Source organism: Eleginops maclovinus, chromosome 7, assembly GCF_036324505.1.
Source record: "Eleginops maclovinus isolate JMC-PN-2008 ecotype Puerto Natales chromosome 7, JC_Emac_rtc_rv5, whole genome shotgun sequence".
Lineage (NCBI taxonomy): Eukaryota > Metazoa > Chordata > Actinopteri > Perciformes > Eleginopidae > Eleginops > Eleginops maclovinus.
In genome coordinates this window covers 3,553,715-3,575,547 of record NC_086355.1, presented here as the reverse complement: position 1 = coordinate 3,575,547, position 21,833 = coordinate 3,553,715, and the positions used below count along the sequence as shown (strand labels likewise).

At 40.6% G+C, this 21,833-nt stretch overlaps 1 protein-coding gene and 8 non-coding genes across 12 annotated transcripts in view; 1 reads left to right on the top strand and 8 right to left on the bottom strand.

The window, feature by feature from the left end:
- Positions 1-2,602: 2,602 nt before the first annotated feature.
- Positions 2,603-2,721, bottom strand: LOC134867892 (5S ribosomal RNA). The gene has a single exon (XR_010166199.1). It is a non-coding gene; the product is annotated as a 5S ribosomal RNA (ribosomal RNA).
- Positions 2,722-3,654: 933 nt separating this feature from the next.
- LOC134867891 (5S ribosomal RNA) lies at positions 3,655-3,773 on the bottom strand. The gene has a single exon (XR_010166198.1). It is a non-coding gene; the product is annotated as a 5S ribosomal RNA (ribosomal RNA).
- Positions 3,774-5,076: 1,303 nt separating this feature from the next.
- LOC134867890 (5S ribosomal RNA) lies at positions 5,077-5,195 on the bottom strand. Its single transcript, XR_010166197.1, has one exon. It is a non-coding gene; the product is annotated as a 5S ribosomal RNA (ribosomal RNA).
- A 1,283-nt stretch (positions 5,196-6,478) lies between these two features.
- LOC134867912 (5S ribosomal RNA) lies at positions 6,479-6,597 on the bottom strand. The gene has a single exon (XR_010166218.1). It is a non-coding gene; the product is annotated as a 5S ribosomal RNA (ribosomal RNA).
- A 932-nt stretch (positions 6,598-7,529) lies between these two features.
- Positions 7,530-7,648, bottom strand: LOC134867911 (5S ribosomal RNA). Its single transcript, XR_010166217.1, has one exon. It is a non-coding gene; the product is annotated as a 5S ribosomal RNA (ribosomal RNA).
- Positions 7,649-8,951: 1,303 nt separating this feature from the next.
- LOC134867908 (5S ribosomal RNA) lies at positions 8,952-9,070 on the bottom strand. Its single transcript, XR_010166214.1, has one exon. It is a non-coding gene; the product is annotated as a 5S ribosomal RNA (ribosomal RNA).
- A 591-nt stretch (positions 9,071-9,661) lies between these two features.
- LOC134867422 (radixin) overlaps positions 9,662-21,833 on the top strand; it is a 31,958-nt gene continuing 19,786 nt past the window's right edge. The window contains exons 1-3 of one of the 4 annotated variants that reach the window (XM_063887973.1): positions 13,382-13,638; positions 17,505-17,570; positions 19,344-19,444. In XM_063887973.1, coding sequence (XP_063744043.1) covers positions 19,433-19,444 — 12 coding nt within the window. In that variant the 5' untranslated portion in view covers positions 13,382-13,638; positions 17,505-17,570; positions 19,344-19,432. Of the gene's footprint in view, positions 9,680-13,363; positions 13,639-17,504; positions 17,571-19,343; positions 19,445-21,833 lie in introns of those variants that run through there. The other 3 variants (XM_063887974.1, XM_063887972.1, XM_063887971.1) reach the window with 3 other exon arrangements.
- Positions 10,370-10,488, bottom strand: LOC134867900 (5S ribosomal RNA). The gene has a single exon (XR_010166206.1). It is a non-coding gene; the product is annotated as a 5S ribosomal RNA (ribosomal RNA).
- On the bottom strand, positions 11,294-11,412 carry LOC134867889 (5S ribosomal RNA). The gene has a single exon (XR_010166196.1). It is a non-coding gene; the product is annotated as a 5S ribosomal RNA (ribosomal RNA).

The following is a 21,833-nucleotide window of genomic DNA, read 5'->3' as shown; positions in this document are numbered from 1 at the left end:
GGTGGTAAGGCCTAAACAAATTTCAGGAGACCCACAGGCTATTTATAAATGGTTAAAACCCAGTAAGGTACTCATACTCTGTAGGTTGGTAATGCTGGTTTTTACAATCCAGAATTTTTAAAACCCAAGGGAAAATGCTGGAGTCATTAATTCACAAACATTTTTGAGACCTTAGTCTATGTAGCAAATAATAGGGTCAAACTGAATTGTTCAACTTGAAAATGGAACACGAATCTTACGCAGCAAAAACATAAATCAGGTAAGAAAGCTTAATCCAATAAAAACACAAAGTACAGAAAGCATTTTTTGCATTTCTTTTCCTGTCCTTGTGCTTTCCGTCAACCTTTTGTCACTTAGGGGTGTAATCCCACAAACCTGCCTCATCATAAAAACACAGTCCAAAACTTTAAAATAACACTACTTCATTAACTACTGTAAACTATGTCCAGGTCAAGTTGGGTTTAAACTGTGTGTTTATTCACGTGTGTGCATAGGTTCGCTGTCTTATTACCTATAGGGCTCAGGTGTATGAGGTTAAAGTCTACAGATTGGGTGTGTCTAACCCCGGAAGAGCATGGATTTGTACCGCTGCGCGAGTGTGTAGTACAGCAAAGATTGGTTTGCTCGGGATGAATGAATATTGATGGATAAACTGTACTTTACATGCCAACAAAGAAAGATGGTTTATGCTGAACCTTCGAAAACCATTAAGTACTTATTGCTAGTTTCCTATCATGAGAGAACAGGTCAAGATTTAGTGGTTATCAAAATCTGTCATGAAATGGATGCCTATGATACAGATAACACCTTTTAACCAGACAAATACTAGTTGTTTCATGTAGTCATTACCTTATTGTAAAAGTAAGCTTGCACGGTATTCCAGTGGTCTCACAAGTAGCGCCGCTGCTCTTAGAGGCATCGGTGTCAGGAAAGCCGAACGAAATCAGACTTATCATGTTAAAACAAAGTAGCTTAGACGGATCCGGTTTAAGTTACCACTTTACACATGGTAGGGTATTAAAAATTAACTTATATGTAAAAATAGTTCACTGATGTATATGAATGCGAACAATCTACAAAACCAAAACCAAGAGCTTTCAAAAAACAACACATGAAGCTATTATGTTTCTTCCGCCCTCTTAACCTTGTCACTTTGCAAAAAAAAATAAAAACGCTATTATAAACTAAAAGTAACTTAGGAGTATTCGTTCTAGTCTACGGGCATGTATTCGTGCTATCGAGTGTGGTTGCGGAATTCGAGAAGTTTGTGAAATTTTCGACAGGAGTATGATAAAAGCATGATCTAACAATACTTTCAATGATAAGCCACAAAAGTTAAGTTTGATTAGCGAACATGCATACTAATTGGGTTTCAAGGTTTGTAGGATATTTGCACTTATGTGTTGTTACTTATAGGAAGTTTTTTTGATTTTGTTCCATTTTTAGTTTATCAAATTTTCAGCTATTGTCCAGTTTAAATAAAATTTTTATTATCAATTCCCAGTCCCAAATATAAAGCACCAAACAGTCTTTATTATGATCCCCGATATTAAAATGCTATAGAGTTCAAACGCTTATGTTAGCCGTTTAAAGCCTGCACTGCAAATAAAGAATCCTTGTGTGTCGATATTAAATTGTCAAAAGAAATAGTACGGTTTCCAAGGGTTCACATCCAGGTTATGACCAGCGACCCTTAGTACCGGGCCGAGCGGTCTGTTCGGTGAATGCGACCGAAAGGCAAGTTTCAGGGCACCAGTGGTTACTTTGGAAAGGTCGGAAATGCTAGATTTCAGGAAAAGGTATATGTTTAACATATCTCAATTGAACAGGCGGAAAGGTTTTAATTAAATCACATTTATACTTGTAAGTCTATGGCAAAATTATAAGGGAATTAAACTCAAATTATCAAACTTGAATGAAACCGGAAATCTACGCAGCAAAAAAGACAAATGAGGTAAAATCTTAACCAATAATCAAAACCGAAATCTTACAATGAAGCATTATCATTTTATTCTAGTCCTTGTCCATCGCAACACCTTTGGCTTTGATAGTAATCCTTAACTGCTCCAATCATCATAAAAGGCCAAACTTTCAAAAATAAAAACTATTCAAACACTGAAACTTTGTAATACAAGTCAGTTGGGTTTAAACTTTGTTATTCACTGGGTCCATAGGTTCGCTGTTATTACCTATGAAGGTTGGGGTAAAGGTGTGTTTAACCCGGAAGAGCATGGTTTTCCCAGCGCTTTAGCCCAAAGTTGGTTTGCGGAGTGGAATTTAAAAGATTGTGGTAAATTGCCACACATTTTATCGCCAGGCACCCCGGGATTAAAGCCCCCAAACAGTAACTTTAGTATTAGGCTTAAGCTCCTACAGTTACACTAAATTACATGACAGGCAACAAACGAGTCCAATGAGAGACAATTAGAGTTTGTATTCTGGCCCTGACTTTTTAAAAGTCCTGTCTCCATTGAAGAGGGAGCACTGCCCTCTGGTGGTGATACACGAGAATAAAAAGCCCTTTGCACCAGACAGAAAATATCTAAAGGTATGTTTCCTAATGTGAGTTCATATTTGTGGTTAATTGTGACAAAAAAGTAAAAGCTTACGGCACCGGGTATTCCCAGGCGGTCTCCCATCCAAGTACTGACCCGGCCCGACCCTGCTTAGCTTCCGAGATCGGACGAGATCGGGCGTGTTCAGGGTGGTATGGCCGTAAACGAAATTTCAGGAGACACACAGGCCCTTTATAGATGGTAAAACACCAGTAAGGGTTCTCAGTACTGTTGTATATGGTTAGGAAATTCTATGGTGTTTAAGTTAACAAAATCAAATCAAAAGACCAAAATTCCAAGCGTTTTCTGGACCTTTATTTTTATCCAAAATATGTATTTTAAAATGTGAAACTAGAAAATCTTACGCAGGCAAAAACATCCAAAGTCCAGGTAAGAAAGTCCTTAATCCAATAATCAAAACACCAACAGTACAATGACAGCGGTTTATCAATTGCTCTTTTTCCTTTCCTGTGGCCTCCTTGTGTCTTTCCCTGGTCAAACCTTTCGTCAACTTTGTCAAGCTTATCGATTTCTTATTTAGAACAACACAAATTGTATCTGAAAACTCAGCTGTTTCGACTGCATCTTTGCTAAGAATAAAAAACACGGCTTCTCTGTGTCGCACTTACAAAGGATTGGCTTTAGGGGAAGCTAATGCAGTAGCACTTATTCTGGTTGGGTTTACAGATGGGAACTGTACTGCAGGATCCCTGTTTTTGAGTTTGTTTCTTCGTGGTTTATTGCACTTACTGTAAATCGCTCTGGATCAAATCGTCAGCTAAATGTGATGTATCTTATCCACACAGTTTATCAGTCAGGTCATTCCCGGGAGTTAACACTCCAAACAGTAGCTTTAGTATTAGGCTTAAGCTCCTACAGTTACATTAAATTACATGACAGGCAACAAACGAGTCCAATTAGTTTGTATTCTGGCCCCGATTTTTTTTTTAAAGTCCTGTCTCCATTGAAGAGGGAGCACTGCCCTCTGGTGGTGATACACGAGAATAAAAAGCCTTTTGCACCAGACAGAAAATATCTAAAGATACGTTTCCTAATGTGAGTTCATATTTCTGGTTAATTGTAAACCAAAAAAAGTAAAAGCTTACGGCACCGGGTATTCCCAGGCGGTCTCCCATCCAAGTACTGACCCGGCCCGACCCTGCTTAGCTTCCGAGATCGGACGAGATCGGGCGTGTTCAGGGTGGTATGGCCGTAAACGAAATTTCAGGAGACTCACAGGCTCTTTATAGATGGTAAAACACCAGTAATGGTTCTCAGGACTCTTGGATACGGTTATGAAATGATATGCTGTTTTTATCTCAACAAAATCTAATTAAAAGACCAAAACCCCCAAAAGTACAGGCATTTTTCTGGTAAAACGAAATATATTTCAAACACACCAGTGAGGAGCAAAGCATTGAGTGGATGTTCATGCTTCAACAAGAACACGCACACACTGAACTTTAACTACAGCTAATGTATACACCTTAATGCCAAATTATAAAGAAATAGGGAAAAAGATCCAAAGTCCAGGCAAGAATGTCATTGTGTGCAGTTGATTTCCAATAATGCAATACCTATACTAAATCAACAGGTGCCAAAACCCGCCTTCAAAATAGAAGCATAAACTACTACTTCAGTTAGCTTGAATACTTCCTGTAAGAGTTTGGGTTTTAACTGTCAGACCCGGTGTTATTCACTGTGTGTGCCTTAGGGTGTCGCTGTCTTATTACCTATAGGGCTCAGGTGTATGAGGTGTGTGTGTGTCACCTGATTGGGTGTGTCTGACCCCGGAAGAGCATGGATTTTGACCGCCGTAGCGCGAGTGTGTGAGTACAGCACAGATTGTTTGTTCGGACAATGAATTGGTTATTGATGGATATAGACTGTACTTTATAATGCACAACAATAGACAATAAATGGATCGTATTATGCTGCACCAAGCTTATCGATTTGTCATTTAGAACAACACAAATTGTACCTGAAAACTTAGCTGTTTCGACTGCATCTTTGCTAAGAATAAATAACACTGCTTCTCTATGTCGCACTTACAAAGGATTGGCTTTAGGGGAAGCTAATGCAGTAGCACTTATTCTGGTTGCGTTTATAGATAGGAACTGTACCTGCAGGATTCTTGTTTTTGAGTTTGTTTCTTCGTGGTTTATTGCACTTACTGTAAATCGCTCTGGATCAAAACGTCAGCTAAATGTGATGTATCTTATCCACACAGTTTATCAGTCAGGTCATTCCCGGGAGTTAACACTCCAAACAGTAGCTTTAGTATTAGGCTTAAGCTCCTACAGTTACACTAAATTACATGACAGGCAACAAACGAGTCCAATTAGAGTTTGTATTTTGGCCCCGATTTTTTAAAGTCCTGTCAACAATGAAGAGGGAGCACTGCCCTCTGGTGGTGATACACGAGAATAAAACGCCTTTTGCACCAGACAGAAAATATCTAAAGGTATGTTTCCTAATGTGAGTTCATATTTCTGGTTAATTGTAAACCAAAAAAAGTAAAAGCTTACGGCACCGGGTATTCCCAGGCGGTCTCCCATCCAAGTACTGACCCGGCCCGACCCTGCTTAGCTTCCGAGATCGGACGAGATCGGGCGTGTTCAGGGTGGTATGGCCGTAAACGAAATTTCAGGAGACACACAGGCTCTTTATAGATGGTAAAACACCAGTAATGGTACTCAGGACTCTTGGATACGGTTATGAAATGATATGCTGTTTTTATCTCAACAAAATCTAATTAAAAGACCAAAACCCCCAAAAGTACAGGCATTTTTCTGGTAAAAGGAAATATATTTCAAACACACCAGTGAGGAGCAAAGCATTGAGTGGATGTTCATGCTTCAACAAGAACACACACACACTGAACTTTAACTACAGCTAATGTATACACCTTAATGCCAAATTATCAAGAAATAGGGAAAAAGATCCAAAGTCCAGGCAAGAATGTCATTGTGTGCAGTTTATTTCCAATAATGCAATACCTATACTAAATCAACAGGTGCCAAAACCCGCCTTCAAAATAAAAGCATAAACTACTACTTCAGTTAGCTTGAATAATTCCTGTAAGAGTTTGGGTTTTAACTGTCAGACCCGGTGTTATTCACTGTGTGTGTCTTGTTTCCTATAGGGCTCAGGTGTATGAGGTGTAAAGTCTAACAGGATTGGGTGTGTCCCACCCCGGAAGAGCATGGTTTTTGACCAGCGTAGCGCGAGTGTGTGAGTACAGCAAAGATTGTTTGCTCGGGAGATGAACTGAATATTGATGGATATAGACTGTACTTTATCATGCACAACAAGAAACAGTAAATGGATGCTATTATGCTGCACCGGATAACAAGCCTACCGATTTCTCATTTTAAACACCACCACAAATGGTATCTGAAAACTCAGCCGTTCGACTGCATCTTTTGTATGTAGCACTTACAAAGGATTTGGCTTTAGGGGAAGCTAATGCAGTAGCACTTAGTGTGGTTGGGTTTATAGATAGGAAGTGTACCTGCAGGATTCTTGCTTTTGAGTTTGTTCCTTCACGGTTTATTGCACGTATTATTGTCAGTCTCTTTGGATCAACACGTCAGCTAAATGTAATGTATCTTATCCACACAGTTTATCAGCCAGGTCATTCCCGGGAGTTAAAGCACCAAACAGTAACTTTAGTATTAGGCTTAAGCTCCTACAGTTACACTAAATTACATGACAGGCAACAAACGAGTCCAATGAGAGACAATTAGAGTTTGTATTCTGGCCCTGACTTTTTAAAAGTCCTGTCTCCATTGAAGAGGGAGCACTGCCCTCTGGTGGTGATACACGAGAATAAAAAGCCCTTTGCACCAGACAGAAAATATCTAAAGGTATGTTTCCTAATGTGAGTTCATATTTGTGGTTAATTGTGACAAAAAAGTAAAAGCTTACGGCACCGGGTATTCCCAGGCGGTCTCCCATCCAAGTACTGACCCGGCCCGACCCTGCTTAGCTTCCGAGATCGGACGAGATCGGGCGTGTTCAGGGTGGTATGGCCGTAAACGAAATTTCAGGAGACACACAGGCCCTTTATAGATGGTAAAACACCAGTAAGGGTTCTCAGTACTGTTGTATATGGTTAGGAAATTCTATGGTGTTTAAGTTAACAAAATCAAATCAAAAGACCAAAATTCCAAGCGTTTTCTGGACCTTTATTTTTATCCAAAATATGTATTTTAAAATGTGAAACTAGAAAATCTTACGCAGGCAAAAACATCCAAAGTCCAGGTAAGAAAGTCCTTAATCCAATAATCAAAACACCAACAGTACAATGACAGCGGTTTATCAATTGCTCTTTTTCCTTTCCTGTGGCCTCCTTGTGTCTTTCCCTGGTCAAACCTTTCGTCAACTTTGTCAAGCTTATCGATTTCTTATTTAGAACAACACAAATTGTATCTGAAAACTCAGCTGTTTCGACTGCATCTTTGCTAAGAATAAAAAACACGGCTTCTCTGTGTCGCACTTACAAAGGATTGGCTTTAGGGGAAGCTAATGCAGTAGCACTTATTCTGGTTGGGTTTACAGATGGGAACTGTACTGCAGGATCCCTGTTTTTGAGTTTGTTTCTTCGTGGTTTATTGCACTTACTGTAAATCGCTCTGGATCAAATCGTCAGCTAAATGTGATGTATCTTATCCACACAGTTTATCAGTCAGGTCATTCCCGGGAGTTAACACTCCAAACAGTAGCTTTAGTATTAGGCTTAAGCTCCTACAGTTACATTAAATTACATGACAGGCAACAAACGAGTCCAATTAGTTTGTATTCTGGCCCCGATTTTTTTTTAAAGTCCTGTCTCCATTGAAGAGGGAGCACTGCCCTCTGGTGGTGATACACGAGAATAAAAAGCCTTTTGCACCAGACAGAAAATATCTAAAGATACGTTTCCTAATGTGAGTTCATATTTCTGGTTAATTGTAAACCAAAAAAAGTAAAAGCTTACGGCACCGGGTATTCCCAGGCGGTCTCCCATCCAAGTACTGACCCGGCCCGACCCTGCTTAGCTTCCGAGATCGGACGAGATCGGGCGTGTTCAGGGTGGTATGGCCGTAAACGAAATTTCAGGAGACTCACAGGCTCTTTATAGATGGTAAAACACCAGTAATGGTTCTCAGGACTCTTGGATACGGTTATGAAATGATATGCTGTTTTTATCTCAACAAAATCTAATTAAAAGACCAAAACCCCCAAAAGTACAGGCATTTTTCTGGTAAAACGAAATATATTTCAAACTCACCAGTGAGGAGCAAAGCATTGAGTGGATGTTCATGCTTCAACAAGAACACGCACACACTGAACTTTAACTACAGCTAATGTATACACCTTAATGCCAAATTATAAAGAAATAGGGAAAAAGATCCAAAGTCCAGGCAAGAATGTCATTGTGTGCAGTTTATTTCCAATAATGCAATACCTATACTAAATCAACAGGTGCCAAAACCCGCCTTCAAAATAAAAGCATAAACTACTACTTCAGTTAGCTTGAATACTTCCTGTAAGAGTTTGGGTTTTAACTGTCAGACCCGGTGTTATTCACTGTGTGTGCCTTAGGGTGTCGCTGTCTTATTACCTATAGGGCTCAGGTGTATGAGGTGTGTGTGTGTCACCTGATTGGGTGTGTCTGACCCCGGAAGAGCATGGATTTTGACCGCCGTAGCGCGAGTGTGTGAGTACAGCACAGATTGTTTGTTCGGACAATGAATTGGTTATTGATGGATATAGACTGTACTTTATAATGCACAACAATAGACAATAAATGGATCGTATTATGCTGCACCAAGCTTATCGATTTGTCATTTAGAACAACACAAATTGTACCTGAAAACTTAGCTGTTTCGACTGCATCTTTGCTAAGAATAAATAACACTGCTTCTCTATGTCGCACTTACAAAGGATTGGCTTTAGGGGAAGCTAATGCAGTAGCACTTATTCTGGTTGCGTTTATAGATAGGAACTGTACCTGCAGGATTCTTGTTTTTGAGTTTGTTTCTTCGTGGTTTATTGCACTTACTGTAAATCGCTCTGGATCAAAACGTCAGCTAAATGTGATGTATCTTATCCACACAGTTTATCAGTCAGGTCATTCCCGGGAGTTAACACTCCAAACAGTAGCTTTAGTATTAGGCTTAAGCTCCTACAGTTACACTAAATTACATGACAGGCAACAAACGAGTCCAATTAGAGTTTGTATTTTGGCCCCGATTTTTTAAAGTCCTGTCAACAATGAAGAGGGAGCACTGCCCTCTGGTGGTGATACACGAGAATAAAACGCCTTTTGCACCAGACAGAAAATATCTAAAGGTATGTTTCCTAATGTGAGTTCATATTTCTGGTTAATTGTAAACCAAAAAAAGTAAAAGCTTACGGCACCGGGTATTCCCAGGCGGTCTCCCATCCAAGTACTGACCCGGCCCGACCCTGCTTAGCTTCCGAGATCGGACGAGATCGGGCGTGTTCAGGGTGGTATGGCCGTAAACGAAATTTCAGGAGACTCACAGGCTCTTTATAGATGGTAAAACACCAGTAATGGTTCTCAGGACTCTTGGATACGGTTATGAAATGATATGCTGTTTTTATCTCAACAAAATCTAATTAAAAGACCAAAACCCCCAAAAGTACAGGCATTTTTCTGGTAAAACGAAATATATTTCAAACTCACCAGTGAGGAGCAAGCATTGAGTGGGTGTTCATGCTTCAACAAGAACACACACACACTGAACTGTAACTACAGCTAATGTATACACCTTAATGCCAAATTATAAAGAAATGGGGAAAAGATCCAAAGTCCAGGCAAGAATGTCATTGTGTGCAGTTTATTTCCAATAATACAATACCTATACTAAATCAACAGGTGCCAAAACCCGCCTTCAAAATAAAAGCATAAACTACTACTTCAGTTAGCTTGAATACTTCCTGTAAGAGTTTGGGTTTTAACTGTCAGACCCGGTGTTGTTCACCGTGTGTGCCTTAGGGTGTCGCTGTCTTATTACCTATAGGGCTCAGGTGTATGAGGTGTGTGTGTGTCACCTGATTGGGTGTGTCTGACCCCGGAAGAGCATGGATTTTGACCGCCGTAGCGCGAGTGTGTGAGTACAGCACAGATTGTTTGTTCGGACAATGAATTTGTTATTGATGGATGTAGACTGTACTTTATAATGCACAACAATAGACAATAAATGAATCGTATTATGCTGCACCAAGCTTATCGATTTGTCATTTAGAACAACACAAATTGTACCTGAAAACTCAGCTGTTTCGACTGCATCTTTGCTAAGAATAAATAACACGGCTTCTCTGTGTCGCACTTACAAAGGATTGGCTTTAGGGGAAGCTAATATAGTAGCACTTATTCTGGTTGGGTTTTCAGATAGGAACTGTACTGCAGGATCCCTGTTTTTGAGTTTGTTTCTTCGTGGTTTATTGCACTTACTGTAAATCGCTCTGGATCAAAACGTCAGCTAAATGTGATGTATCTTATCCACACAGTTTATCAGTCAGGTCATTCCCGGGAGTTAACACTCCAAACAGTAGCTTTAGTATTAGGCTTAAGCTCCTACAGTCACACTAAATGATATGACAGGCAACAAACGAGTCCAATTAGAGTTTGTATTCTGGCCCCGACTTTTTAAAAGTCCTGTCTCCATTGAAGAGGGAGCACTGCCCTCTGGTGGTGATACACGAGAATAAAAAGCCTTTTGCACCAGACAGAAAATATCTAAAGGTATGTTTCCTAATGTGAGTTCATATTTGTGGTTAATTGTGACAAAAAAAGTAAAAGCTTACGGCACCGGGTATTCCCAGGCGGTCTCCCATCCAAGTACTGACCCGGCCCGACCCTGCTTAGCTTCCGAGATCGGACGAGATCGGGCGTGTTCAGGGTGGTATGGCCGTAAACGAAATTTCAGGAGACACACAGGCCCCTTATAGATGGTAAAACACCAGTAAGGGTTCTCAGTACTGTTGTATATGGTTAGGAAATTCTATGGTGTTTAAGTTAACAAAATCAAATCAAAAGACCAAAATTCCAAGCGTTTTCTGGACCTTTATTTTTATCCAAAATATATATTTTAAAATGTGAAACTAGAAAATCTTACGCAGGCAAAAACATCCAAAGTCCAGGTAAGAAAGTCTTTAATCCAATAATCAAAACACCAACAGTACAATGACAGCGGTTTATCTATTGTTTTTTTTCTTTTCCCGTGGCCTCCTTGTGTCTTTCCCTGGTCAAACCTTTCGTCAACTTTGTCAAGCTTATCGATTTCTCATTTAGAACAACACAAATTGTATCTGAAAACTCAGCTGTTTCGACTGCATCTTTGCTAAGAATAAATAACACGGCTTCTCTGTGTCGCACTTACAAAGGATTGGCTTTAGGGGAAGCTAATACAGTAGCACTTATTCTGGTTGGGTTTATAGATAGGAAGTGTACCTGCAGGATCCCTGCTTTTGAGTTTGTTTCTTCGTGGTTTATTGCACTTACTGTAAATGGCCCTGGATAAAAAAGTCAGCTAAATGTGATGTATCTTATCCACACAGTATGTCAGCCAGGTCATTGTCTCCATTGAAGAGGGAGCACTGCCCTCTGGTGGTGATACACGAGAATAAAAAGCCTTTTGCACCAGACAGAAAATATCTAAAGGTATGTTTCCTAATGTGAGTTCATATTTGTGGTTAATTGTGACAACAACAAAAAAAGTAAAAGCTTACGGCACCGGGTATTCCCAGGCGGTCTCCCATCCAAGTACTGACCCGGCCCGACCCTGCTTAGCTTCCGAGATCGGACGAGATCGGGCGTGTTCAGGGTGGTATGGCCGTAAACGAAATTTCAGGAGACACACAGGGTCTTTATACAAGGTAAAACACAAGTAATGGCATTCAAGTCTTATTCTTATGGTTAGGATCCGTCTATAATCAAAGTAAATTCATGGGATTTAAATAGTTCGATGTGAACCAGAACCAAGTTTCTGTTGTACGTGTCCAGATTTGAAAATATATAAAACTGACTTTAAATCATTACACAAAACAATCCTCTTCAGTTTTAGATCAAAGTGTTCACAGCAGGGGCTTTGTATCTCTTGTTGCCAGGGAGACAATAAGTTATGTCCAATCATGGCCACCAGGTGTCGGTGTTGCACAACAAAAATGTAAAACCACCAAAGCCACATTAATATTTTATAGGCTCATACAAGCTTACAATATAACCATTTATTTAAGGCCAGTTTTATACAATATTTGAATAGTAGCACTTTATATAAAGTCACCAATATATATATAATATTATTTTGTAATTGTAAAAGAAAAAACTCTGATTTACAAATCTGCAAGCAACAAAGTCAAACCCTCAAATTAAACTGAAATTATAATTTGTTTAATTAATAATAAGAAAAACGCAAGTTAAAGTGTTCCTCTAAATACTCAGTTTTATGTCGTATATGTATATGCTTAGCCTATGATGTAATAAGCTATATGTGCACCTTAAGGTTTTATAACTTGGTGTCAGTTAAAGTTACTGGAAGAGCGTTGCGCTACTGGTTGTGTCATTGAGGTCACCAAGCAGATTACCTTAATCCCGTTAAAGGTACTACATTACTTTCTAAAACGTCTGTCTGAACACACACTGGGGGCTGACAGTGGGAGGATGATCAAATGCTTAATTAAAGGCAGGTTTTCTAATGAATAATAAGTCATTTTTAAGTAACGCTCCCAATGTAAGACCACTGATGGTGTCCTGTTGTTGTTTTTCTCATTATGACTTTAGGTTGAGGAAAGCTGCATGCCCGTGACTCAAAGATGACACACTCCTCACAACCTCATGGGTTTTATTTTACCACACAGATATTTTCATGTAGCCTTCATTTGCAGGCAGTGATGAATGGAGAGCTTTTCCAGGAGAGGGAGACAGCAGAAAATGAAAAGTGGGGGTTACAAATGGTGTACCATTAGGACATGGAGATGCCTCTGCAACCCAACTGAGAATTAAACTCTTGAACTTAGTCTGTTTTGTTTACATCACACCTATCCTATGATCTAAAGGGATTTTATGACAGTAAGCTACATTATGTTGATGCTCATTAGTCATTTGATCTGTCATTTTGCATTTTTTGTTTTCCTATAAGGTGTTTTCATTTGTAAGCAAACATGTCTTGGTGCAATCTATGTTCCCGATTTATTTTTTAACAAATTAGACTTAGTAAAATGGGACAATGACAACAATTACATTTCTTGCATGTATTTGTAGGCAATTTAAAATAATGAATCATTTAGTATTCCATAACGTGATGATTTCATAACAGCCATGGTGTATAATGAGTACTTTTAGTTGGCAATACCTCCAAAACACTTGTAATGTAGTAGTATACCAAAGTAATTTTACTTTTACTTAACGAAAGGATCTGAGTTCTGCTCCCACTCCTGGTGAGCTATAAAGTGAGAACTGACACATTTTAACAGAACCTCCCCAAGAAATCTACTTTTTGTGGTGCGATACAGTTTGTACCCCGCAGCAGGCTCTCTGTGGACTGTCAGTCACGGGGTGAGGGAGGGAGTGGGTGAGTCTGCAGGACTATAGGCTCACCACGCCTCGGTACAGTAACTTAGTCAGCCATATTGACTGTACCTCTCCTCCGGTAGTGGGAGCCTGGCGGAGGTGTCTCCAGTATCACTGTCGGTACGCACGGTGCCCGGTAAACAGCGCAGAGGACGGGAAGGTCTATTTTTACCCGCTGTGGATATATAAAGTACAGCTGCCAGCTGGGGGGTGGGGGGGTGGGTGGGGTGGGGGGGGGACAGTCTGACACATCCTCAGCGCAGCCGGGCGTTAGAGGTGAGTTTGCCTGCCTTCCTTTAAGCCGTTCAAACCGGGGGGGATTTATTCTCCTCTCCGGGCTGCTGGAGAGCGGTTAGTGGCGTGTTTACGCAGACTACCAACACACCGCAGCGGGGATAACTTTTAACGCACCCTTCACACAGGCGTGGTGCTTTTCTTTTTTCTTGCTTCATCTCCGTTTCTTACCGGCTTCCTGCACGTTTTACGACGGGAGGACGGGTGAGTGAACTGGTGTCACTTTGCGCTCAGGTGCTGTGTGTCACTTCAATGTTATGCAACAGATTAAAGCTCATTCGTAGGGAGTGTAATTAGATGCTTTTTTTCCAGAATGTTCACTGCCCATATTGAGGTGCCTGCCCGCCTGCAGATTCTGTTCACATTTCTGCTCACAGTTTGGTGTCAGTGCTGGGGCTAATTCTCTCCCCACTGACATCCAGACGAGCACCGTGGTAAACAGCTTTGTGTTGAAATTCAGTGGATGTTTTTCATGTTGCATTCTGGCTCTGCTGCTCTTTTGTGAAGCTCAGAGAGGGAAACAATGTTTCTGACGCCGTTTGCAACTTTTGCAGAGTCCTGCTGCTGACGGAGCTCCTTTCTCCCCGCAGGGATGTCGCCAGCAGCGACTATACCCCATCACTAGCATGTTGTCACTTGAAGGCTGCTGTGTGCTTTGCTGTGCATATTTATGTACTCTGAAACTACTTACGGTGCATTGAAATTCCGCTTTTTTCTGCTTACTATAACTGCAATCTGGTACGTCTTACCATGATACGAAGCATGCATTTTCCAGGATTGATGTTTTTTTAATTATTTTTTTACATGTTCCTCACTAAGTTGATGTGTGTGAGTTTACCTTCCTCCTTGGAAACAACGCCAATTACACCGCTTGTTACACGGTCTAGTGCAGCTTTTGCGCGTAAACAGCCATGCTGAATACAGCCAGCGCTCCATCTGGCACAGACAGATGCTCCTTCAGCTCCAGGGAAGTTAGCCGGCTCTGATAGGCCTAATTAAAGCAGGGGAAATGAATTTATTGGCTATTAGCCCTGTCACTCAAACCCCCCTCCTGTTGCTGTTGGCTCCGCCTCCTCTGGGGACCGAATTACAACTCATTTGAGAGAGAGGCAGGAGCATCATGACATTAGATACCTTTGACTGCTGGTTTTAGATTTCCCTCTGCACGGCAATTTTTTGTAACCTGTTGAATAATGTCATGCCTTAAGGTCAGAGTTGTACAATGTTATGTTATCGGGCACCTTCACCTGATACATACTTAAATAGGGTTGTTTGCTTTCTGTTGCTTTTGTGTTGTCATACAACCTTAGTGCAAGTTTAAAACCCTGAAACGTGTCGAGTTAAGATTTGGAAAACTTGGAGGCCCTATTATCCTTTTTGGGGTTTTCCTTTCCTGAAGTGTGTTCTTGTAGGATTTTGTGCATGTAAATGGTCTGCAAAAGCTAAAATCCCAAAGTTCCCTCGAAAGGTTTCTCTCGACCCCTCCCCATCCTCCCTGAAACGCCTCAATTGGATAACATCACTCTGTAACACTCGCTCACTTCTATTGGCTAGCGCTCCAGCACATTGTACGTGATAGGCTAAGGGGCGGGACATCGCTAAGCGGCTAACCAATCACAACAGAGCCGGCCAGCTAACCAATCAGAGCAGACTGGGCTCTGGTTTCAGACAGAGGGTGAAAAGAGGTGCTGCAGCACAGGCAGTATGAGAAAAATAAAGAGCATTCTGAACATTAAAGCATGGAGACATGTCCCAGGAGAGACACAAATACTGACATGAACCTTAAAATGAGCATTATTCTTTAAGTTCCAGGTCAGTTAGTATCTAAGTATATGAACAATTGTTTTTGTTTGTACAGATTTTTATTATGACCTCATCATTTTGGAGGAGAGTAGAGTTGGTGGAGACACTTTCGTGAAGAAAAACACAAAACCATCCTTGACCTTAAACCCTTTTAGCAAAGCAACTTTTACAGCAGTGTTGATTTTACAGGGTTTTGTCAAACTTTCATATTTATTCATGGAAGAAATGACCATATTAGCCAAAGATTCTTCTACTGATGAAGATGAATAAATCTTGACGCTGTCTTCACACACGGGCTGCTGCTATGAGACTGTCTGACACCACTCTGGCACTGTTGGTTGTGAAACTGAATAGTAAATTGGCTCATTGAGCTTTTTGGAGGTCATTTGTATATCGCTTTCTTTCGCTCTGATTCTTTTTTACGTCGTCTTTTATTTTTCAAAATTTCTAATGCTCATGGTTACAAATTTAAGTCTGGCTTAACCTGTTAATGAGAACAGGTGTGCCTTATAACATTCATTGTGTTGCACCCCCTTTTACTAACTCATTTTAGTTCTCTAAATGACTCAGATCACTGAATTAAAACCTGATGGCTCATGCACTTTCTTATAGCCAATACAAATGATGGTAAATCTGAATGTTGACAACCCAGACTGTAAACAAGATAGTTTAAATGAAATCGTACAAAGCCACAGCTAACGTATTGCTTTATTCATCTCTGTTTCATGGGGTGTTATGCTCGTGACCCGTCCTAATTAGCTACATTTTCCCTCAGATGTGAAGAATTTTCTGCTTTTCTTTGTCATAAATGATATGAATCTGTGTCCATTTGGACTGCTTCAGATGATAACAGCTGTTTTCTGACATTTTATATGCCAAGTCAGTAATCGAGAAACAAATGTACTCGTCAATAATAATAAAAAATGTTGTTGCAGCTCAAAGATACAAAGCAGCTGTTTGAGTTTCCCTTCAGGGAGCGAACGCTTTCGTTTACTCACTTCACAGCCAGCTTAATGTGATGCTATTCTGAAATGTGAAATGAAAAAGCACAAGGTCTCTTTAGGACATCTGAAAGGATGTGATTACTTTTTGGGGATTCTGATTTGCTTCTGAACCTCAGCTTCAGATCTTTTTTTCGTCTCCATATGCAGAGTATATCTCAGTGTTCACTACAACATCAGTCCTCCAGCAAAACACTGCATATCAACCTGATTGACTGACAGCAGCTCTTACAACGGCTTTGTCTGTCCCCGTCTGTTTTGCCAAGTGTATATTCATTAAAGTAAATATTGATCTAGTTAATATTAATGTTGACTTCATTGTCCCTTTCTTGCGACAAATAGGAAAAGTCTTCAGCCTGGATTTGAAAGATGTGAGTTGCAGTTTTCTGGTATTTTACAGAAAAAATTGGCAATATCAGTTAATATCTATCCATCTATCTGAGAGGAAAGCACAGGAGGAGGAAGAGGAGGAATCTGTAAACAAGGCTTGAAGGACACTTAAAAGTGTGTGTGTGTGTGTGTGTGTGTGTGTGTGTGTGTGTGTGTGTGTGTGTGTGTGTGTGTGTGTAAAATGCAACAGTGTGTTGACATTCACTCAAACAAACCCAGACAGGGAGAGATGAAAGAGTGTTATGTGCACAGAGAGTGCTTTTTTTTCTGCTTGAATGGTGACCTGGAAGCTGTATCCGCCTGGGAGCGACCCTCTGGATTCCCTGAATGGAGACACACACACACACACACACACTCTCACACTCTCCTGGAGGCTTACAGATCCAGGTTTACAAGGTAGTGGGCTGCAAAACAGAGCAGACCTGTGTTCCTTTTTAGAAACCTCCAGATGCTGTCAGCTACAGCACACACTAAAGGTCGCCGTGTGTGTGTGCCTAAGGGTCGTGGGTTTCCATAAAGCCTGGAGCATTTAACCCTATTGCATTTTGTAGATACTAATTACTTTCACCTTGCTGAATGAAGCTGATGTTATCAGTGTTGACAGAAAAAGGAGAAAGGCATGTGAGGTGGCTTTTAGTCCAGATCATTTTGATCTTTCTCTAAATATTGAACAACTTACAGCATGGTTCATAAAGCCCTGCGTACTGAGCCATCATCTCTAACTTTCTAAATTCAGCGGGGCAGCTTTAAGTCTGTCACTTATTTTAGTATTCAGCGTCTCTGCCTATCAACCGGCTGCAGGTAAATGGGTCAAGGCAGGCTTTGAATTCTTATGTGTCGCTCCCCTCGCTGACTTTGTCTATTTTCTCCTGTCAGTGCACTCTTCTGCTCCTCACACTCTCAACGCGATAGACGTAGGGCAGGAAAAGGAGATTCAGAGAGGTGAGGGGAACATGCTGCATATTGTGCCGTTTTTTATTAAGCGAACCGACTTTAGATATTAGAGTTCTAGGCCCGTGACGTACACTGATAACGTTTCAGTGTTTTCACTCGTGGGGCTGATAATAATTGGAGGTGTAAGATTTTTTTTAAATGAATGAAAGCTAAGTTTTAAGACAGGTGTGGTACCGTATACTATTAAGTGAAATATAGATATGCATTTCCTATTTTTACATACAAAGTTCACTCTTTCAACCCTTTCTGGTGTAAAGAGGACAGCTGAAATCAGTTCTGGGTTAGTTGAGCTGCTTTGTGTCTTGACAATGAGGTCGGTGTGATTGCCAGCGCTCACTGTGAACAAAGACAGACTCCGGGCCCCGTACCGTCTGGATTTGGCCGCCAAAAGATCTCTGATGGAGGATGGAGGGTCTGACTGCACCGAGCATTGATTGGCAGGACGTGCCCCCCGGCTATGTGCCACATCAAAGAGAATCCTCTACTGTGAAAGGGAGAATCGAGGCTGAATTGGGACACTTTTTTCCTGAGTATTTCATAATGCTCTCTGATGTGATTACAACATTTGCAGTTTTCCTACAGAATATTGAATAGATTTTAAATATGTAGAAAGAAATCCCTTTTCTCAGTCAGGAATATGATCCAAAGGGAAACATTAAGGACAGTAAGAGAGGCATTAAGTCATCTCTGACCTACATTAACTTGTATGACCTTTTGTTATTAATAGTGTGTATTTGAGGCCATAATTTCCCAATAGATGCGGATTGATAAACAAATTAAAGCAGACGTCTAACAAATACATATGGTTCTAATATCAATAGTACAAACTGCCCACATTTCTGTAGTACTGTCTTCTGTTTTGTGTGTTTACTAATCCACCCCTAGTATTTAAACACATAAAAAGATGGCATCATTTCCCACTTATAGATAAAACAGACTATTTTATACATGCATACAAAACACACCTGGCATATAGGGTGGTGAAAGAGCAGAAAATAATAATTAAATAATAATAAAAAGGAACTACCTGCTTGTTTTTAACATCTTTAGGCACCCGAGGTCTCATATTTATTTCATTTTGACATTTTTCCAGGTTTCTTTTCTAGAGAATTAAATTGGAAAGAAGCTTACTCCACCAAAAACATTTGTGACTTAATGACTGAAGTTAATTAACGGACCAACTATTGATATTAAAATCCAACCATTTTCCCTGACGCTGAATATATTTGTGTGCCACTTGAGTTGTTTTTGAGTGTGATTCTGTCCTCAGACTGAGTTTCTGATCGAGGCTGCTTTAATTCTCTGCGCTGACACTTGAGAAAGGTCTATTTCTGTCCTGACGCATCACAAAGATCTGGCACCTTTGGGACGCCTGCCAACTTTCTCTCCATTTCAGATTCTGGTCATTTAGCAGACATGCAGTTCTAGATGAACACACACTGTTCTCACTTCAGAAAACTTACAGTAAGGAGGGCAAGGGTCACCTTAAGGACACCTTTCCCTTCCCTGTAGTGTGTTATATAGGTTTTTGTGCATGTAAATGGTCCACAAAGGCTAAATTCCCCAAAATCCCCCCAGAGTCGGTTGACCAATAACAGCTAACCAATCACAGCAGACTCTGGTTTCAGACAGAGGGTGCAAAGAGGTGCTACAGCACAGACAGTATGAGAAAAATAAAGAGCTTTTTGCTTCAATGGTACGCTGAATCTGAATTATGCTATTTTTTTGTTCACATTTGTTTTTGTTGTTGCTGTGTTTCAGGCGCTGTTGCCCTGAAGAGAGGCAGAAAGACGGACGACGACTTCTTTCACATTTCTCATCTACAGGGGACGGGCCAGGAGGGGAGAAAGATGCCGAAACCTGTGAGTACCTGACACGCTGGAGATGAGTGTTTGATTTACAGCGCCCCCACTGTGGACCTCCTGTAGAGAGTTACTGCCTCCGCTGCCATCCTGCTGTACCATCCACTCAATCTGCTGCTCTTTGTCAGGTTGCAGAGATTCAGGGGGTTGTGGCCATACTTTTACAGTTATCACATTGTCACTGTTTTAGGGTATTGGTGCGTTTGAAATCTCAAGTCTTTGCAACATCTGTGGCTCCTTTGAATTCAGTTTAATGTGCCTTTTGGTTCACGGAGAGAAAAGAAATGACTCGGTGATAATAACATCTTACAGCTGAGTCCATGACTTCTTGGAGTTAATATTTGACTTTTGGTTAAAACCATAAGACTTCCACAGCTGGTGTCTTGGTATACGTGTGGGTTTTGATGACTACGTTCAAGCTTGAGGTGATGTGAGCATTGCGTCTCCTTTAAAGACCATTTCAGTTTGGTTTCCGCTGTAAAACATGAACCCATAGTAATATCATAAATTATTGCACGGCTTGGTTTAATTCTCTATTCTGATTGGTCAATTGAGACATTCCAGAGGTCTGCTATTTTTTTCTCTAGCTGACTGTTGCTAAGAAGAGCAGACCGTTGCTATGGAGAGCAGACTGTTGCTAATGGGAACGCTCTGATCAAGGGACTTCTGGCAGTGTTTAAAGACTGGTTAGTGGGAAAGAAAAATCTCGACAGACTTCCAGAAAACTTTGATCAGTGCTGCCGTCATTTTAAATCAACCTACTCTGTGAGGATCCTGCTCACCCTGTTGGTGTTTTTCATCAAAGACTGCTTCGCTGCATATTATCCTTTACTGAAAAGACGACATAGTGGTAACAACCTCAGCAACCGGTCTGCACAGTGCTTCCTGTTTTAGCAGCTTTAATCAAGCAAAAACTGCAACCAGTAGTTGTGTCACAGTTTCTAATTTGGCTCTTTCCAACGTTCAAGAATGACTTCCTGCTTGAGTCTATCAATACTGTTGTTTTTCTACTTATAATTAGGACAGGTACAATATGTGTTCAGCTAAACAATACTTGGCTTGACTGAGTATGATCAGGAGGATGGGTTTCACGCACTGATAAGCAATTGGTAAGGAGCCAATATAAGAAGACCATTGTTCTTTATTCCTTTAGCTTTAGCTCATTCATACCTGCTATATCTGGTTTTTTTAAGTGTTGGGAAAACCTGGGCGCTCACAGTCACACAGAACCACAACCGCGGCCACTTTATGGAAGTGTCCTGTTTATTGTACAGAGCAAACACAAAGGGGGCTTTCTCTGCGCTATTTTTGGTCTGAAGGACAGTGGGAGCTTTCATGTTGCTCTGACACACAAACACAGTGTGCTCTGCAGCTTTAAATCACAGGGTTATAGGCAGTGGATCTTATGTCATTCATTATAATAGCTGTATTATATTTTAACCTTTGAAGCAGGAACATAACATGCATCTTCTCTGGGATTTTTTCACAGTTTTCATTATATGAAGACGGATGTTGTCAGTTTAGCTTTGCCTTAACAAAATCAGCAATTAGAAAATGTGACATTTCTATTAAAGGTGCTTTTTTGCACTTTGGAAATGTTTTAAATAATAGCATACAGAAAGTAACTATTACAATACAATACCAGTGTCGACCTATTTTAAATAACGTCAATCGCTTCAACCTAAGCTATGATTATGTATTCATAACCCATTTTGTTGTATAAGCAACTCAGAGTCTGACTGTAAACATATCCTTAACTCTTATACTCGCATCAACTAAAAATAGATTGATAGGATTGATGGGAAGCCTCTAGTCGCGGTGTGTTTACAGTCTGTGTTGTACATACTGGCTGCTTTCACAGTTATCCACAGCCTGACAGATTGTAGAGATCCCTTCGTCCATCAATCTCAGTAAAGGGGGATTAGGCCAGGTCCAATTCCTGGAAAGAGACGAGGGACATGTGTTGGAAAAAAGGAGGCAAGAGGATAGGATATGGACGATGGAAAGAGGAGATGGAAAATATGAGTTAATGAGCCAGCTTTTAAGGTTGTGTTCAGGGCAATTTCAGCTTGTCGCAGTTCAATGTCATAAAAATGTTCTAAACATTAAAGGAATATTTAATCAACAGAAATGAATGTGTCCTCTAGATGATACCTGTCTGGAAAAGGATTTCATTTACTGGGAAAACATCTATCCAAAGAAGTCACTGAGTGACTGTGAGTTGGAGAAAAGACGAGTCGGGAGATGAGCTGTGTGGACGGAGAGAAAGAGAAAGTTGGAACAAACAAGTTAGTCTCAGATTATCTTCACACACTGACCGTAGGGAAGAAAAAAGGGGCACACAAAGGGATAAAAGAGGATTTGGGACAGGACTGAGTGACAGGCACTT